We start from the raw sequence: 19,798 nt of genomic DNA on the forward strand, positions 1-19,798 counted from the left end.
TGTTTTTAGCTTTCTATGCAGCCATTTAAATGGCGTTTCACTTTTTCAGATAGCTATCTAGCTTCCTATAAGTTTGCCTGTGTACCTTACTAGCCAACCATCTAGCTACCTTTTTAGCTATTCAGCAAGCTATATAGCTAGCATTTTACATTTTTACGGGTATGCTATCTAGCTAACATTTGACCTTTTTTTTACTCGTTATCAAACTAAATTTTGGCCTCCTTTCTAGCTAGCTGTCAGCTCTCTTTTGTTTAGCGTTTCGTCTAACTATTTAGTTGGGTTTTTACTCATTTAGCTAGCTATATAGATCCCTTTTAGTTCACCGGTTTACTTTTTTAGATAACTATCAAGCTACCTTTTTTTGCTGTTTAGCAACCCATTTAGTGAAGTTGTTATTTTAGAAATTCATATTGAACTGGGTGCCCTTTGCGCTATGTAGAAACAAAAAGTAGCTCTCAGCTTGAAAAAGGTAGGAGACTCCTGATAGAAACGATCGCAAATGCCATGGTGTGTATTTGTGCTAAACTATTCATCACCCCCTCTCCCTTGCGAAAGCACCACACTCACTGCCTGAATCCCTTCTCTCTCTCACCCAGAGCCTTTGGCAACTTCCAAATGTATGTATGCCCGGGTGAGTGACTGACGGGAACTTTTAGCAACTTTCCCTAGCTAGCCTGCTGCTGCAACCTGGCCAACAGGCAGGGCCAAATCTATGTGCACCTCCATATATAGTATTTGGATGTTTTTTACATAGCTGCCTTTTGTGTTCACGCTCTTGCCCTTTCTTCTAAAATAGTTGCAATAAAAATATTTCTAAAAAATATATATGTCCCAAGCTTTCTTCCACGGAAATATGCCCCCTGGAACTCACTACACTGTCCACCCACCGGGGTCTCACAAAATTCTGTGGGAAACACTGAAATATATCGAAAAAATAACGTAGCGGGGAGAGAAACATATTTAGTAAGGACTGGCATTCATTACTTATGACTGCCAGGAGTGCAGTATACAATGTCATTAACGTGAGTCATTTCTCAGGAAAGCCAGTTGACCACAGAATCATAGCATAAGAATATAAGAACCAAACCAAAAAGAAGCTAAATGAGACGCCAGAGATGAAGCAATGCAACAGGTGATGCTAACACAAACGGAATAGTATCAAAGTAGAATGCCTAAAAGGGAAGTCAACTTAAAGGATTTTCCTGGGAATAAAATGTTTAATGGACCCTTACTTGTCCTAACACAGAATTATGAATTTGAATAGTTGTGAATCCCATCGAGTGAGCTGAACGAGGTACCTGGTGAAAGGAAGGTCTGGCTTTCGATGCTAAGGCTGCTGCCTTGGTAACACAACCAGTGTTCCCTCTAAGCTGCGCGCGTGCGCAATTGCGCGCTGCCTGCACATTCTCAGCGCACAAGAAAATCTATCCAGCGCAATGTTCCCTCTCAGCTGCGTGTGTGAGTTTTTAGAGTTTTTCGAGAACAGACTTCTTCAGCTCGGCTCACTAAAAGGAACCGGCCCGTTCGTGTCCTAAACGGCTCTTAAGGTTGTTTTTGCTTCTTTCATCCCCATAAGAACAAATGTTGTGTAAAATTATGCACAAATGACAATAGAACAAAAAAGAAAAAAATACCAAAATGAAAAAGTAGTGAAAAGCTCAGAAAAAAAGAAACAAAAGGAAGAGAAAAAAAGAAAAAAGCCAGAAAAGGGAAAAGAAAGAAACAAAGGAAAAGGAAATAGAGAACGAAGAGAAAAAAGTAACAGCTAGGAAAAAATGAACACAATGAGATTTTTTTTAAAAGGGATTTAAAAAAAAACAGGGAAAAAGAAGAAAATGTTTGCGTTGCATTCAAATAATTTCCAATTATACCAAGTCAATCTTGTTGTCAACATTGTACTTCCACTAAAAAATGTGATTAAATACAGTTGTGTATCGTGCAACCGACTAAATAAGCCCCCCAAAATGTTAGCATTATTGCGACAAAAGATACCAGGAAAAACATGAAATGGGAATCTTGTGAAATAATTGTTGTAAAAACAAATGACGTTTGGAGGCCGTACAACCTTTGCAATAATACATAAGTCAATTCATTCAAAAGTGAAAAAAAAAATTGCATTGCGGGAAACTCTGCAAAATGTAACGTGATGTCAAGTTTTGGACATGTTTGATAATGACTCTTTGCCACACTTGGGATTGCTGTTGCTCACTGTTGTTTCAAGCGTTGCTCACCAACTTTGTGTGAACGCTCAGACCCGTGGAAAATTAGAGGGAACATTGAATCCAACCCAGGATAAGCGGGAGGAAATTTATGTATTGATGAATAATAACAAAATAACCAGGCAGTTAAGTGGTCCGCAAGCTGTGAACTATGTTTAGTATAGTGTTTGGCAACGAACAAATTGTAAAACATGTTGAAAATGTAATTTGACTAGCACTATAACATTTCTCCATGCAACAAACTGAATTTTGGCTGCACATTGTGAGCTTGATGTGAATGCAACAGAGCAAAATGGAAATCATCCAGTCTGAAAAAGAGGCTTACCAAAATACCCATTCTTAAATTTTAAGGTGATAATTAGCTTATTAGAAGATATTTGAGACATAAACTGTCAAATAAAAAGTAATTATAGTTTTCGTCTGATATCACGTGCATACTCGTATACAGACAGTTGGCCATATAAGATAAGTCCAACGGACGGAGTTTGATATTATCATGGGTCTACCCTGTTATGTTATTGGCTGTTCTAATGAAAGTGGAAGGTGTTAAGAGTCATTTTTTCGTCTCTCTGCTATAGTTACCACTCAGGGCGAGAGAAGGAATTGTCGGCGCGGAGGCAACAAACATGGTTATTAAGTCTTAGTAGAGCAGACCTACCGCCCCAATCATATTCGTATGTAAGAGTATGTTTTGAACGGAAAGTGATCAGGAACACAAAGTCATTTTAGAAAGAATAATAGGGAAATTTAGTCATATTTTTTGTTGACTGACTGGGTAAACAGGTAACGTAACGTAAACGCCATGTGGCGGCTAACTGAATGATATGCTTGCCTGTACTATTGCATAAAAGAACTTTCTGTCAGATGTCAGTTACTTGTCAAATTTGGAAAAGACAATTGCATTATGTGCTCATTACTTAATAGGTGGGGTAATTGTCTTTGACAAGTTAAAAATATAATATTTTCTCTATAAAAAAAAGTTTTAACACTGCCCAACTGAGTTGGAGAGTGATTTCATGCTCTAGGTTTTATTTAAATTTAGCATGAAAATGGTGAAAGTAAGAAAAGCCCTGTTTTTGAATAAAGTCCAAACACCAACCTTAACCCCAGAATTGGTGAAAAAGGGTGGGTTTGTTTAATCCCAGTGCACCTGACACAAAAAAAGCTTGACAGAGGCTGCAATGGTGGTTTATGCCAGAAAATGATTTTTTTAAATTTGAACAGCATCTTTTAAGTATTTGAAATATCATACATGCCCACGTTTCCGTTTTTGGTATACCAGTTAATGCTTACGCATGAATGGTTAGGATATTCTGAAAAATTTAACCAAGCTGATAGCTCTACAACTAAATCAATTAATTTAGTCTCTAGTCTCTACTGAAGACAAAGTCAAGACGATACTTAGGTCTACTCGGCACTAACCTTAGCAGTATGTAAGACAGAAGCTCTTGATTCTGCACACATAAGACAGAAGCTGTTGAGTCTGCACATACAGACCCCTCGAACCCAGCCATTGATAAACTGATTAAAGGTCGAAACCTTTGCAGTGTTCATTTTACCTCTGAAAAGTGATGGGTCCCGGGGACTTGCATGCTCAAAAATCTATGGGTCCCAACAGAGATCTATGGGTCCCCAAGATTTAGTGTTATCGAGGTTGAAATTGTAAATCGGCGACAAATATATAATATAAATCTATATATTCATTCAGTTTTAATCATCACAGTTTTGTGGTAATACAAATCAGTTATCACTTCAAGATTTTTCAGTTCACAACAATATTGTACATTATACAAAATAATATTTCAGAAATAATTATATTGATCTATATTTTCATTCAGTTTTAATCATCACAGTTAATTGGTAATACAAAGCAGTTATCACTTCAGATTTTTCAGTTCATATATTCTTCGTGGTTTGGCGTCTTGCCACAGTGATGCCTTCTCAAGGTCCAATCCATTATCATCCTCCTCATAGCGTAACCAGGAATATAATTTAGTCAATTTTGGCAGAAAAGTCCTTTTCTTGCTAGGAGTTTTCTTTTGTTAATTTTCTTTCGTCGAATCGTTCGCTTCAACACACGTGTTTGCCTTGCCGTTTTTTTCGTGCCGGAAGTATTGCCGTTGTTATCACTTCCTGCATTACGTTTCGACTTATTATTGACACTGAAGAAATTACCAATTTTGTGTTGATTTTCACCTAATACTGTTTTTTCGGAGGCATACTTAACCTTCACCTTCCCTCGACAACAACCACCAGAACAATGACGTCATCTCGAAGCAACGAGATCTCGTTTGCCGAGATCAGCATGCAGACGAAAACTCGGACCGCGTGACCAAAACAACAATGGCGGATCTGCCTGACGAAAAGTTTTGAGTGCGGTAAATCTTTGTTAAAAAAAGTAATCGGGTAATAATGACAATTTTGTGTCAAAAAAGTTGCGTCCCGGGGACGCACGTTGATTTGAAACTATGCGTCCCCAGCAAAAATTATTCGTGTAGGACGCAGGGACGCGGGCAAATGAGAACACTGCCTTTGTAGCATTTTGGCTATTCCAATAATCACTTGTCGAATGCATCAAAAAGTTCACAGTGTTGGGGTTTGGCACACTGGCCCACGACTTTGTCTCTATTTTACACCCAATGAGAGTGACACTGCCCCACCAGTGTAGTGGAGGTGCAATTGCACTTCTCTCTGGAAAGTAATTAAAAAAAAAAAAAGTACCAATGCTTGAGAACCGCTGGCATAAGGCAAGCCTTGGCTATGGCCCTCATTCAAGTAAGGGAGACTGAGCAGGGGGGACAATGTGTTGTTTCATTCTCCAAGCTGGGTTGAAAAATGACTCCCTAGTGAATTTTGTCAGGCACCGCGGTGCCACTTTACTCCCTGTGTCGTGCAGCGGCAGCCTAAAGGAGGTTTTCAATACAGCAATCCCTTATTTTCTGTCGAGTTGTATATCAAAACGGACATGCAATAGTCAAAATCCACAAACTAGGAACTTTTATTTTTTTTTTACAATTATTATACGGTCTCGTGCGGAGGTAGATGATGGGAGGGTGTCAGTGGCAACTCTGGATGCTCACATGGCTCTTCCCGCAGATCTCCCCAGCTGCTGAGGCGGAGGGTGCCAGGGTGACAGTGTGGCGGGTGTCTATGGCAACTCTGGACGTGCGCATGTCCCATTTCCACGGATCACCCCAGCTGCGGAACAGTTGGTGCAAGTGTCGGTGGGACCGGTATCAACGGTGACTAGCGCAATGCCCCTCCAAGGATCTCCCCAGGTGCAGCGCCCAACAACCATCAACTAGCACCTAGCATCTGACTTAAAACTGGTAAGAACCAGGGGAATCCAACTGTCTGATCAAAACAAAGCATTGACGAGATGTGATCTCTGTGCTGTGTTCTGAATGTGAAGAAATTTAATGAGACGCAGCTAAACGATGGCAGTAAACTGACTGTTAGCCAATCAGAATACAGAACACAATGCACGGTGAAAATCTGCGAAACACCGCGAAAGGTAACCCAAGATAGAGCACGTGATTAGGGTATCCCTTTTCTCTGATATTGGACTGGTAAAAAAATATAATATTTATTTCCCAATACAGGGATCAGAATGGAGATTTTCATTTTCAGCTGAAATAGCCAGCGTCCAGGAATAAACCAGGGCGGATGCCCCTCCCCCGAACACCCCCACCACCCCCCACCCCAAAACCTGGGTTTTAGGCAATTTACTTGTCCAAAACCATGCTTATATTTATCATTTAAGTAACATTTTTAGAAGATTAAAATAATTTGCCCACATAACTGATTTTTTTGTAAATACTGCAAGATAAGTTCAAATGCAGTTCAGTCCCTGCAGCTTGTGCGACAATGCGGCCAATTTTTCTAACGGCCGCCAGGGTGCGCCAGAGCAATAAAGGAAAGAGTGAGACAGTCGGATTTTGAATTTGTTTGCTACGCAAGAGAAAAAGTGAAAAAGTCGGAATGCCTTTGGGGTTCAAAAACAGCGGAAATCCGCGGATCCGCGGAAAATTCTGATCCCTGCCAATAGTCGTCGGACAACATCGTTTAAGCTTCGCTACCTGGCTTGAAACAGGCCAAATTTCTACCATGTGCAAAGAATTTACCAAACCATAACACAAGGCTTATTCAATTCTTTTGATTTTCCATCAGTAATATATTCCTTTTAATTAATCCGCCTTTTATTTGGGTTCCATTGTGCATTTTGATCTATTCAATATTAGAACAATATAACTGCGACAGAGCAGCTACGTATGACAAATGGCCAGCATGTTTGCAAACAGATCGCACACACACTACATTTTCACGCTCATTTCATTATTTACAATACAACTACCTCAATTGAGAAAAATTAAATAATAATGATAATAGTATCATAGGTGCGTTTCTTGGTAAACGTTTTCAAACTATTCTGTTGTATTTTATACAGTTCTACACCGTCCATTAATCGTTTATATAAATTTCCCAGGCCCTTGCAAAGAGCCATTTAGCAATCTGTAGGCTCTGGCCATATATAGACTTGGGTAACTTGTTAGCCAGCTGTTGACAGGATTGCGTGTCAACATGATATAAAAAAATTCATAACGGACACGATCGCTCTACTGAAACTAGGGAAGAGGTGATAATGTTTTGGGGTTGACTTGAGTGTTGTAAGAAGGATGGAATTAGTGTAAAAGTGTAATGCATGTGGTGTGTATGTGTAAGCACAATACCAATTTGTTATACGGAGCCACTGATCATGCAGCTATATTAAAATCAAAAGGTTAAATAAAATAAAACACAGCTAACCCAAATACAAAGAAAAAAAGAGAGCAAAGAACAGCCTGTCTCGTATTTGACTTCTTGAGCTGTGACATCATGTGAAGAACACCAGCGCCCTAGTAGGCCAGTCACGATTTTGGTTTACATGTAATTTAGTCAGAGACGTTTTAAGTGTTTTAAGCAAAGTTTTGGTAGTTTTTGTAGAGAATCCCTAGGCGTTGTGTCGCAAGTGGGTGCACTGTCAAAAATAACACACATCTATCTGGGGGCTAAACCACCCGGGACACGACAGGGTAGCTGCTGCTAAAAAGAGCAAACAGGGACCAATCGGCTGAAAAACGGATGGGAAAGTGACTGATAACATACAGTTAGCAGCCAGGATAACCGGGAGCCAACAATAACAAAAATGGCCACGCCAACAAACACGAACCCAGCCGTTAAAGGCAAGATCGGCCCTAAAATATTGAGGCCGACCCGGCCGGAGTCACGGGTATATAAACCCGAACCCGACAGATTAACTGGATTTGATACTTAATACAAAGATTTACTTCACCTGTGCGTACTTCAGCGCCGAACTGTGCGTTTCGGCTGAAATACGCAGCTTGAGGTTTACTTGGGACAAAGTCCCTCAAATCAACTGTGTGCCGCAAACGCAGCACCAAAATGAACAGTTTGCCGCTGAAGTGCGCATTTGGGCAGCTTACAAGGAACGAAAGTGAAACTGAAAAAATTGGCACCGAAAAAAAATAACATTCTGCAGATTACAAGCTGCAATTAGTGAAAGATTTGGCCAAAAAGCAGAAAGTTTCTAAAGCTTGTAAGATATTTGCAAGAAGCAGAAATGACGTCTGGCGTGAGGGAGGTGGAAGGAGTAAGCCACGCGAATTTTACCCCAACACCAAGGAGGAAAATTTCTTTGGATTCAGTGATTTGGAGTTAAAGAAAATTCTTACCAAACTATCAGTTTATCGAAATAATTACTTGAGTAAAGGTAAGTGCATGCTGTGTAAATCCTCCACTAAGGAAAAAACACAAAAAAAAATAGCAGTGAGATAGAAGCCTGACCGGCGCAACTTAATAATTGAACCCGGCCCGAATTTTGGACCAGTCGAATCGGGTTTGGTCCCAGGCCCAAGATCTTATGCCCACCAGCCGTAATTACAGACGCTCCCCTACTTACGACCATTCGACTTGCGAAAAACGGTAGATACGAACTTTTTTTTAGGAATGTCGAAAAATATCCGGACATTGCTGTAAGTTAGATTTTGTATTGTCTGCACCTTTTTCCAAGTACAGCACAATACAGTCGTGGTTCTTTCCTCCGTTACCGGCGTGTGGTGGCGCTGTGAGAGGTCACACAGCATCCACCCTGTAGAACTCGGCTTCCTCTTCTTACTTCATGTGTAAACATACTGGACTGAATCTCCAGAGCGCTAAGAACTTTGACATTTTATTGGTTAATATCTCGTGGATCCATTCAATATGGTTGGTGCAAAGTATAAAGAAGAGGCGAGCGTATCCTTTGAAATGAAAGTGGAATAAGAAAGCTTGATGTGGTTGAGAAAATGGTTGGATCGCTTTTCTTTCGTCCACTCTCTACCACGGAGGAGGACCTCTTGAATCCCATCTTCCAAAAGTAAGTTAAACTTAACTTTATTTATCTTTATAGACCATATTATTTTATGAAATGTTTATTTAGAGAACAAAACAATACAGGTTACTTAAAAAGCCTTAAACATACCTGTATGAACCTTTAACATACAAAATATAAGAGCACTGAGGCAACTTACGAACACATTCAACTTACGAGCGATCTTGTTCGTAAGTAGGGCAGTTTCTGTATATCAAATCATCACAGCAGGCAGACAAGTAAGATGAGAAACATCTCAGTTCCTCATTTCAAACGACATTTTGGTAGTTTTATACTCAGCTTAATACAGCTTAATTCAGCTTGATAAAAACATTTCTTTTTTGTTTTCCAATGTTAGGTCTCATCTAGAAAAAGAAATAAAATCGAAAGTTAAAAAATGCGTCATTAAGGGATTTGTTTCTGGGTTTTTTAACAACACAGTGGTGGGTCATTTTGACCTGAAGACAACAGGAGGGTTAACCACAAGGAGGCACGAAGTAATAATAATAATCAAACATTATATTTCGAAAGCGCCTTTCAGGACACCTACGGCCGTTGTGCGAAGAATAAAAACTGTAATATCAATAAAAAAAGACAAATACAAAAAATGAAAACTAAGTACAATTCAAAAGAGGGGGTGGGAGCATGTGAGGCTGTTTATGATAATAATACAAAGTGTCCCTTAAAAATAATTGGACTGATGCCTGCTGGGACTTTAATTTTAAACATTTTCGACGGATAGTGTGTCTAACTATTTTTCAATTATAAAAAAGTGTTGGGAAAAAGCAACAGCTGGAACATTTGGCATCTTAGATCTTTGCTAGTACCTTTCTCTGTCCTTTGCGCTTTTCCTCATACTAACCGTAACAAAATGTCACTTTTGAGCTCCGTGGGACTGTCAAAGGTTTATTGACAATTAATTATTTCATTGTCAACAATTGCCAATGATGTACTGCATTGAATCACCCGATAACACACAACAGTATCACTAAAGGGGAGCTTGCCGTTGTGTCTGGGGAGTAGAAGGCCCAAGCTTAATCCTGAATGTTGCGCTAAAAACCCTGAAAATTTGTTGCCCAGCCTTTTTGAAGTTTTTGGGTACCCATATCAGCAAGATGGCTGACAACTATGTCAGCTCCTGTGAGGTAAGGCTACTGTTATGCAAAAAAAAAGTAAATTTCTCAACCTATTTTATTATTTTAAAGATTCAAAGATAGTTTTTAAGTGCCATCAAACGCATATGTAGACAGTCGGCCATACTGGATGGGTCCAACAGACAAGGCATGATGTTATCATGGGTCTACACCAGTGTTGGGATTAACGCCATTATATATAAGGCCCTTATGTAACAGCGTTTTTTTCAGTAACGGGATAATCTAGGCAATTTTCTTTTCCACGGTTGCAACGTTGTTAACGTTACTGACTGTCAAAAGCGGTACGTTATTTTGTCTAGTCGAAATCAGACTGTTGTCCCAAATTTAGGCTATGTCAGAGAGTACAGTCTTCTTGTGTATGAGAAAGATAGCAGGGAATCCTAGGTCAGCCTTTTGGTATATTTTTTCACAAACGTGAAAAGCAGCCATCTATGAATGAATGAATGAATTAAAACTTTATTTCGAACATTAAAATAAATACAGGACAAAAACAAAGAGTCAACAACAAAATAATGTTACATAACAGGTTCGAAAAGGGGTAGTCAGAAGCAGATGCTTATTTTGCCTACCCCTTTATATTCCCTATTAAATACATTTTACGAATCCTCTTCTCCTCTTGTGTCTAATATAACAAAATCTCATGGATATACTTATTACATAGGTCAGATATCAATAATTATAATAATTACAATAATCACATATTTTATACACTAATCTTCGTAATACCCATCCCTCAACGTCATAATGCCACTAGTTACCAAATATCACTGCGGCACCAATGATAATAACAATAAAAACAAACATAATATTTATAATAACAGTTATGTTATAATAATAGCAACAATAACAACAAATTAACCATAGCTTTAAACGCAGTATTTCCAATCTCACTCATATGCTATTTTCTTCATCCCTGTATTTTGCCAATAATGTTTTTTTGTATTTGTATTTAATTTGAACACATGAATAGTTGGACATTGTTTGATCTCGTAAATTATTCCAAAGTTTGACTCCACACGCACGCGCGCGCGCGCACATACACACACACTTTTCCTGGTTGTTCTCAACTTTGGGATTTTGAATTTACTACAGCCCCTCAAGAACATTATCGGGGACCCCTCTCACCCCCATCATGGACTGTTCACTCTGCTAGCCTCTGGGAAGAGGTACTGCAGTGCGCGGTGCAGGACCACCAGGTTCCGCAGTAGTCTAGTCCCCCTGGCCATTAGACTGTTAAATGGTCAATCTAACATATAGTTAACATATAGTTAACCTAAATCTTAACGGCTGCTAATCTGACTTTTTGCACTACTGGCAGTTCTTTATAGCTTGCCACTCCTTGCACATTTGCTCTCTGCACTATTGTACTTACAGCGTTATGTTACAGTGTTAATGTTACTGTTTACCTGACTTGTTAACCTGAATGCCCATTTTGCACATCTGGTTAGCTACTCCTCTTGCACTATCGGCACTATGGTATGGTAAAATACTATACGTAGCCATAATACAATACAACTTTTACTTATATCTGTACATTCGAGGAAACTGTGCGGGTCAGATGTATCGACATTTCGTTCTGTATACACGTGTACTAGAATGACAATAAAGTAGATCTGAATCTGAGTTATAATTTCCCTCTACCCGAATGAATAATTTTTGGATGTTTTCTGGCACCATGTTTTTGTTGACCTTAAATAACAGTTGTGAAGTGAAAAAATGTATTAAATCATCCAATTTTAATAATTTGGATTGCATGTATAAAATATTAGTATGGTCCCGATATCCTACCCTGTGTATGGTTCTTATTGCACGTTTTTGAAGGATAAAAAGGGGCTGTAGTGAACTTTTGTAATTATTGCCCCAGACTTCTGCACAATATGTTAAATATGGCAGAACTAGATAACAATATAATAAATACAATGCATTATAATTTAAAAGGAATTTGGCTTTATTAATTATTGAAATGCTTTTAGATACCTTAGTTTGTATGTGTCTGATGTGTGTTTTCCAACTTAATTTATTGTCTATTCTGATCTCTAAAAACTTAATTTTTGATACAATGTCTATTGCAGCACCATCCATTTTTACTTCTAAATCTTGATTTACCTTGCGATTACCAAAGAATATTTATTTGGTTTTATTTAAATTTAAAGATACTTTATTTATATCCATCCATACTTTTAGGTTAATTAGTTCACGATTAATACAGGTTACCAAATCAATATAGTTATCATTTGAATAGAAAATGTTAGTGTCATCTGCAAATATTACTATTTTCAATAGTTTTGAAACATTAAAAATATCGTTACTATATAAATTAAATAACCTTGGACCCAGGATAGAACCCTGTGGTACTCCACAACAGATGTCCAAGTATTCAGATGACAACGCTCCCATTTTTACATATTGATTCCTCCCCGTCAAATAACTTTGAATCCATTGCAAAGCCACTCCCCTGATGCCATATCTTTCCAGTTTTTTTAAAAGTATATTATGATTAATGGTGCTTTTTTTAAGTCAAATACCCCGACTGCGTATCTCTTCTATTCTATGCTATTGGTGATTTTTTCTACTGCATCAGTAATAGCCATTGTTGCTTATCTGTTTGCTCTAAAACCATATTGACTTTCATTAATCAATTCATGTTTATCTTCAAATTGTTCTAGTCTATTATTGTAAAGTTTCTCTAATATTTTGGAGGACTGAGGAAGCAGAGATACCGGTCTATAGTTGGTAAAAATGTGCTTGTTTCCATTTTTGTATACTGGTTATCTACAATGTATATTGTATATTGGTATATCTACAATAACAAAACCATGCGGTGCGTGCGTGATGACATCACACAATGAAGAACGTCCTACCGTAATATCATGAGTAAGAGCGCCATTTAATTCACAATACTAAGCATCTCGTTTGGAGAAACTAGTATATAATTCTCTTAGTGGTTCCTGCCTTGTTAAACACTAATTGCTCCAAAACTGCTGCTCTCTCCACACCGAGAGTAGTCTTGTCAGATATCATCGACAGAGACAGAAAGACAGACACAGAGAGACAGAAAGAGAGAATAGAGAATAAAGGAGAGAGGGAAGAGAGGTAGAGAAAGGGGTTAGATAGTCACTTTATATTGTTTGACTGTTGACTTTTGTTGTGAACAAAATATTTGAAGTGCAGTTGCCAATTTGTACTTGACTAGTTGTCTCTGGTTGTGAGGGAGTAATGTATTAATTTCACACTGCAGTGTGAAACGCACTTTTTTTTAACTGTTTCCTTTTGTTGTGTGAAAATACTAGAAATTACAGTAGCATATGTCGACCTGAGGAGTTGTCTGACTAGAAATTGTAATTTATGATATGGGGGTTTTGGGGTTTTTAAGGGTTATTGATCTATCTTCGTTATTCATTATCCATTATCCGTTATCAGTCAGTTCATAATACGCTACAAAGCCTAGGAGCCGGGACACTTACTCTCAGCCAAAAGGCCAAGCTAAGGTCCTAGCCCTAAAGCCTTGCTGCGATCATTGCGAATGCACCGTTCCCGGAGGTACTGCAATACCGGGCCGATGCGTGGAGTGGACAGAGCAAGCTCATATTCCATCTCCGAAATGCAAAAATCAAAGATAGTGACTTCATAGAAAGGCCAACTTCATATAGAGTGAAAATCAATTTATATTGTTTTATAATTAACCATCGTTGTGAAAAAAAAACCCTTGATGTACAGTAGGCTATGTCTACTTGACCAATGGTCTCAGGCTGTTGAGGGATTTAATTTTTTAACTCACTTTATTTTGTTTACTGTTGATTGTTATTTTATTACATTGGTTACCATTTATTTTTGTTGCACTTCAAGTTTAGGATAAATGTTGCAGGTGAAGTGCAGTAAATATTACAACGCTATATAAAACACCTGTCTGTCTGTTCTTCTCTCTTCAATTGACTCAAAAAATTCAAATTCTTTGACGTACAACTTATTTTTTAAAGTAACAGAAATAGTTATTCGGTTACTAAATAAGTTACTTTTTGGAAGAAGTAGCGAGTAACTATAATTAATTACTTTTTTGAAGTAACGAGCCCAGCACTGGTCTACACCAGGGGTCTTCCAGCCTAGTTTTTGCTACGAATTAGTGCAAAGGGCACCCAGTTTGATAAGCATTTTAAAAATAACAGCTTATGTTATTACTATGTTGTAACTGTATCATTAGCAGGTTAATCATTGGAAGTCGGGTTAAATAGGCTCAGTCAATCAGTAAAAAAAATAAATAGAAAATAACAATCCCCCAGGCCTGGTGAGCTATGTTCAGAACAGGTCCGCGGCCACCTCTGCTGTCCTCAGGGGACACCCTGGTTCCTGGTTCTACACTGTTGTGTTATTGTCTTTTCGAATGAAAGTATGAGGTGTGGGGATTTTTGTATCCCTGCAATAGTTAACTCTCAGGTCGAGAGAATTCAGGAATTGTCGATAATAAAGCAACGATCGCACTTATTGAGGCTTAGTTGTGCAGACCTAACACCCAAATTGTATCCGTATTAGAGAGCCTGTACTGTATTTCTTGTTGATTGTCTTTTGGATCACCAGGTAAATTTCCAGCCAAGTGCTCGCTATAACTTTTACAGAACTTGGTCTTTTCCTGTGACTCGCTACCTAGTACCAACTATCTGTACATTCCACAAAATTTTACCTACACAAGTCAAAAACTGAAATGCTTAATTACATATTATAATTATGCAGCCTTAAACACCTATTAGACTAATCTTTAACCTTTCACTTAACATTTATTCAACAGACAAACCATCTGCCTTTTACTCGTGAAATCATAATCTTGCAAACGTTGAAGGGCATAATTCCACAGAAAGACAAAAAACAAAATAATAAAACCTACTGAATACAATTTGGGAACATTAACGTCACAACCGCCGGGGAAGTTCGTCTAACGAAACCACTATGTAAACATGCCCATCCAACATGGTCGCCAACGGTTAAGGTGCACAAATGTAGATCACGTGATTACGAACACCTATTAGATAGATAGATAGATAGATAGATAGATACTTTATTCATCCCCGAAGGGAAATTCACTTTTCCAGCAGCATCCCTAAGCTGAGAACAATCGAAAATAACTGAGAACAATCGAAAATAACACGGGAGCTGCTGGAGTGGCTGCCATTCGTGACGGCGCCGGAGAAACGATTCAATTTGAATCATGTACAAACAAACAAACAATTGAATCATGTACAAGAAACGATTCAATCTGAATCATGTACAAACAAACAAACAATTGAATCATGTACAACAAACAAACAAAATATTTATGTTTCAATAGATAGTTAATGTATTTTTACTTAATATTCAAATAAACAGTTTTACTAATGAATGAAGGTGTTTTACCACAACAAGGCTGTCCCTTTTTTAAAAGAAACAAACGAGAAACTCGTGCGGGGAATACAATTTCAAATATTACCAAGGGATATTTTAATGTAAAAAAAATCGTGCCTCGTCTCAGATAAAGTTGAAAAACGCTGCACTGAAAGATAAAAGTCTGCGTCCTTGTCAAAGTGGGGTTCCGGTGGTTATTCGAGCAATGGTAGCTAGTGTGAACAATTAACAGCACTTTAAGCTCCTAGTAGCACAAGCATGTGTGAATAATGAGGAAAATCTCTTATCAGACAAAATCATGCATTTAATATAAAATGCGGTATCGGCATTTCTTAAGATGTAGCTCCATCTGAGCAAACAGCTAATTGGCGGCTAAGCTAACAGCTACAGCGGGATCATTTGGCGTCTCAGATCTTCGCCAGTACCCTTCTCCCCGTCCTCTGCGCCTTTCTTTAGACGAACCACAGAAAACGTCGCTTTTAAACTCCGTGGGACCGTCTCGAGTTTACCGACAGTTGGATATTATATTGTCAAGCGTTCTTAGTGCCGTCCTGCATTGAATGACCCGATAACACGTAGCGGTATCACTAAAGGGAGATTGCCGTTGTGTCAGGGAAGCTCGAAGGCCCCATCTTCGTCCTTCCAGTTTCACTAAAAACCCTCGAAATGTCACAATGACAACACGCCGTTTGTCACATAAAACACTCAGTTAATAGTCGGCTTACCTTTGCTTTGGTAATAACATGAGTGGCGAGTTTAACAACGGCGAAATTCCCTTTTCCTATGGTCCGTTCGATCTCGTAGTGGCCCACTCGCGCAGGGGGGGCCCTGGTGGTCGAAGTCTGGGCAGGATTTGGGATGCAGCCGGTGGCCGCTCCAGGACGACCGGAGTGGTTGATCCCGGTAGACGGCTGGACTCGGTTCTGAGGACCCATTCCCGCGTGGGTCAAGCGGGCAGAATTCGTTATCCCGGCGGCGGGAGTCCCGGTTGCACCTCCGCTTGACACGGCCGCCATCTTCTCGCCTCTCTGCGGGAACAACAAGCAGCCTTGCGCAGCGCCGCGCGCGCACGCCCCCGCCCTGCGTCATTTTACGTACGGAGCGCCTTCGCAGCGCCCTCTCTAGGATGTTACTATGGAAACCATCGGCGCAAAACATGACCTCATCCACAGAAAACCTATTGCGGTCGCCAGGGCAACAAAGAAGTGCGCATTATCATTCTGGGTCGAATAATTCTGGGAGCGTTTGGCACGTTGTCGCGAGTAAACGTGTCCTTCTAATGCAAAGGTGGGAAAATATTTGGAGTCAGGGGCCACATTGGCTTTAGAAATTTGGCCAAGGTGCCAATCCTAGAGAGACAAATATTTGTTTTTTTATAAATCAATCAATAAACATGCAGACATCAACAATACTCACAATTAAAACAAAATAATATTAGGTCCCTGTTTTAAGCACTAAATTTGATATTTAGTTTTCTAGTATTACTTGTAATTTCTCTCGTATGTTTGTAGTATTTCTGCAGTCGGATTTTTGTAGTATCCCTGTTGAATTTTTGTAGCATTACTGTATTTTTATTTTTGTAGTATTTCCACAGTCTTGTATTTTTTGTGGTATTTCCATGGTATTATTTTTTTCTCATCTATGTAGTATTTTTGTAGTTTTTCCATAGTTGATTTTTGTTGTAAAACTATCTTTTAGTAAAACTTTCTTTTGTATAATTTTGAAGGAGTATTTTTGTAGTATTACTTCCATAATATTTATGTGGTAGTATTTCTATTGTATTACTTTAGTGGTATTTTTGTAGTGTTCCTGTACAATTATTTTGAAATATTTCCATAGTGATATTTTGGTAGCATTTATGTAGTGCCGTATTCTCGTAGTATTTCTAAGTACTATATCTGTATCATTTTTGTTGTGTAACTTGAGTATTTTTTGTAAGATTTTTGTAGTATTATGTTTGTAGTATTTCTGTCATAAAATTTCTGTCCTAGTATATTTTTTATTATTGTATTTCTGTAGTGGTATTTTTGCTGTGTTTCTGTAGAAGTATTTTTGTAATATTTCCATGGTAGTACTTTTGTTAAATATCTGTGGCGTTTTCTAATATTTCCGTAGTTGAATTCTGTAGTGCTTTTGTTGTAATATGTCTGTAGTCGTATTTTTTTTTATCTCCGTGACACTGTAGTGGAATCTTTGTGAAATTTCTCTAGAAGTATTTTTGTAGTATTTCCATAGTAGTATTTAGTTACATTTCTGTAGTATTCCTGTAGTAATTTTGGAGTATGTCTGCATTATTTTTGGAGAATCACTGTAGTATTTCTGTTGTAGTAATTTTGTCGTAGTATTTTTGTAGTATTTCTGCCGTAATATTTCTAAAGTAATCGTCTTTTTGTATAGTATTACTCTAGTGGTATTTCTGTAGTATATTTGTGAAAGCATTTTTGAAGTACTTCCATAATCGTGTATTTTAGTATTTCATAGTATTTCCATTGTATTATGTTTTAGTATATATTTAATAATATATTCAAATTTTACTGTAGTTGTATTTTTGTAGCATTTTTGAAGTATTAATATATATATATATATATATATATATATATATATATATATATATATATATATATATATATATATATATATATATATATATATATATATATATATATATATGGGGCAGCACGGCGGCGCAGTGGTTAGCGCTTGTGCGGCACAGTTCATGTCATGGGAACCTGTCGTGGGTTCAAATCCACCTCCAGACTTTCTGTGCGGAGTTTGTATGTTCTCCCCGTGCTTGCGTGGGTTTCCTCCGGGCACTCCGGTTTCCTCCCACATTCCCAAAAACATGCTTGTCAGTTTAATTGGCCGGTCCAAATTGTCCCTAGGTGTGAATGAGCGAATGAGTTGTCTGTCCCTGTGTGCCCTGCGATTGGCTGGCAACCAGTTCAGGGTGTCCCCTGCCCACTGCCCGATGATTGCTGGGATGGGCTCCAGCCCCCCCCCCCCCCCCCGCCACCCTACTAAGGATAAGCGGTACGGCTGATGAGATGAGATGAGATATATATATATATATATATATATATATATATATATATATATATATATATATATATATATATATATATATATATATATAAAATTTATTTCTGGTCATATATTTTTCCCTGAAATGTAAAGGAACATACTATACGAATTACGAATTAATCTGTATTCTATAATGTACATTTTCAAAAATTTAGAAACCTCACCATAAATAAAGAAGTTGAGAAATACTAATTAAGAGAGCCAACCAGTTAAAAAAGAAAGAAAGGAAGGGGGGAAAAAGAACATTCATGTGCTGTGTGTATTCAGGTGACTCCGGGGTGGTAGACAGCACTACCCAGTGGCAATATAATTTACTGCAGCCTATCAAGAAAGATTGAGCAAGAATCAGAGCAGGGGTTCCAACCATTTTCAAGGTGAGAGCTACTTTTTGTTACTAATTAGTGCAAAGGGCACCCAGAAATAACTTACCATGGTATTACTATGTTAATACAAAGTTATTATCAGGGTAATTGTTGGAAGTAAGGTTAAATAGACCCAGTCAACCACTACAAATGGCCCAGCACTGGTGAGAAATTTTAAGATTAGAGTACTGTAAAGTTGCACCTCAGCTGTACGTAGGGGGCGCCTTGGTGCCCGCGGGCTCCGCTTTGGAGACCCATGAACCAGAGTAACACTGATTTTACAGCACGGATTTTGCTTATAATAATAATAATAATTTCCTTGTATTGTCATTCTGTGTAACAATGTACACAGAACGAAATGTCGATTGCACCTGACCCGTTGTAGCGAGCCGATGCAGCCGCAGCCAACAGAGGGCGCCGCCGACCAAATTAAAATGAAATGAAACGATCTGCATTTATATAGCGCTTTTCAAGTCAAGACTTCCCAAAGCGCTTTACAGTGTGCTTCACATTTCCCAATAGCGGCCGTGCAGCCATGTAAGGCGCTAACCTGCTTATTGGGGGCATTAGGGGTACAGTGTCTTACCCATGGACACTCAGACATGTAACACGGAGGAGCCGGGATTCGAAGTGCGATCTCTTGATCCCAAGACGAGCGCTCTACCTGTTCACACAACTAAAAATCAAATAAAGTGAATGAAACTATTATTATTATTATTATTATTATTATTATTATTATCCTGTTTGTCATGGCCAGCATGGTCGCCTGCCTCTCCCCGTTCCTGCGTGTTCGGAGGAGGGAGCGGGGTTGCCCCAATCGAGAGCGTCGAACCATTCCGGGGTGCGAGGTAATAATTTTTTCTTTTTGGGACCTCAGGAGCTGTCCCTTAAAGGGGGGGGGGGCTCTGTCATGGCCAGCATGGTTGCCGTGGCGACTGGCTGGCCCCGCCCCCTGGGCACCAGCTGAAGCAGATCTGCTAATTGCGTGTGTGCTACTTAAGGGTGGGTTGTGGGTTTTGCGGGGGCTGGCTCATTGCATTTTCTGATTTGCATTTTCTGTCTGCATCTCCCGTCCTGTTTCCTCTGTCCTGTTTTGTTTGAGTCGGAAGAAACCTGTGTTTGCACGTTTTTAGTTAAAGCCTGTTTGTTCTGTCTTGTCCCTGAGTTTTGGACGACTTTTATTTTGGTAAATAAAAGTTTTGA

General features: G+C 38.8%; 1 protein-coding gene and 1 pseudogene across 2 annotated transcripts in view; both read right to left on the reverse strand.

The window, feature by feature from the left end:
- Positions 1-16,206, reverse strand: part of sik3 (SIK family kinase 3) — a 61,238-nt gene extending 45,032 nt beyond the window's left edge. The window contains exon 1 of one of the 2 annotated variants that reach the window (XM_088345101.1): positions 15,878-16,206. In XM_088345101.1, coding sequence (XP_088201227.1) covers positions 15,878-16,168 — 291 coding nt within the window. In that variant the 5' untranslated portion in view covers positions 16,169-16,206. The remainder of the gene's footprint in view (positions 1-15,877) is intronic. The other variant, XM_088345102.1, reaches the window with a different exon arrangement.
- On the reverse strand, positions 13,301-13,417 carry LOC148358425 (U2 spliceosomal RNA; annotated as a pseudogene).
- Positions 16,207-19,798: the final 3,592 nt, after the last annotated feature.

This window comes from Urocampus carinirostris, chromosome 10, assembly GCF_059441175.1.
Source record: "Urocampus carinirostris isolate Australia breed hairy pipefish chromosome 10, RoL_Ucar_1.0, whole genome shotgun sequence".
Lineage (NCBI taxonomy): Eukaryota > Metazoa > Chordata > Actinopteri > Syngnathiformes > Syngnathidae > Urocampus > Urocampus carinirostris.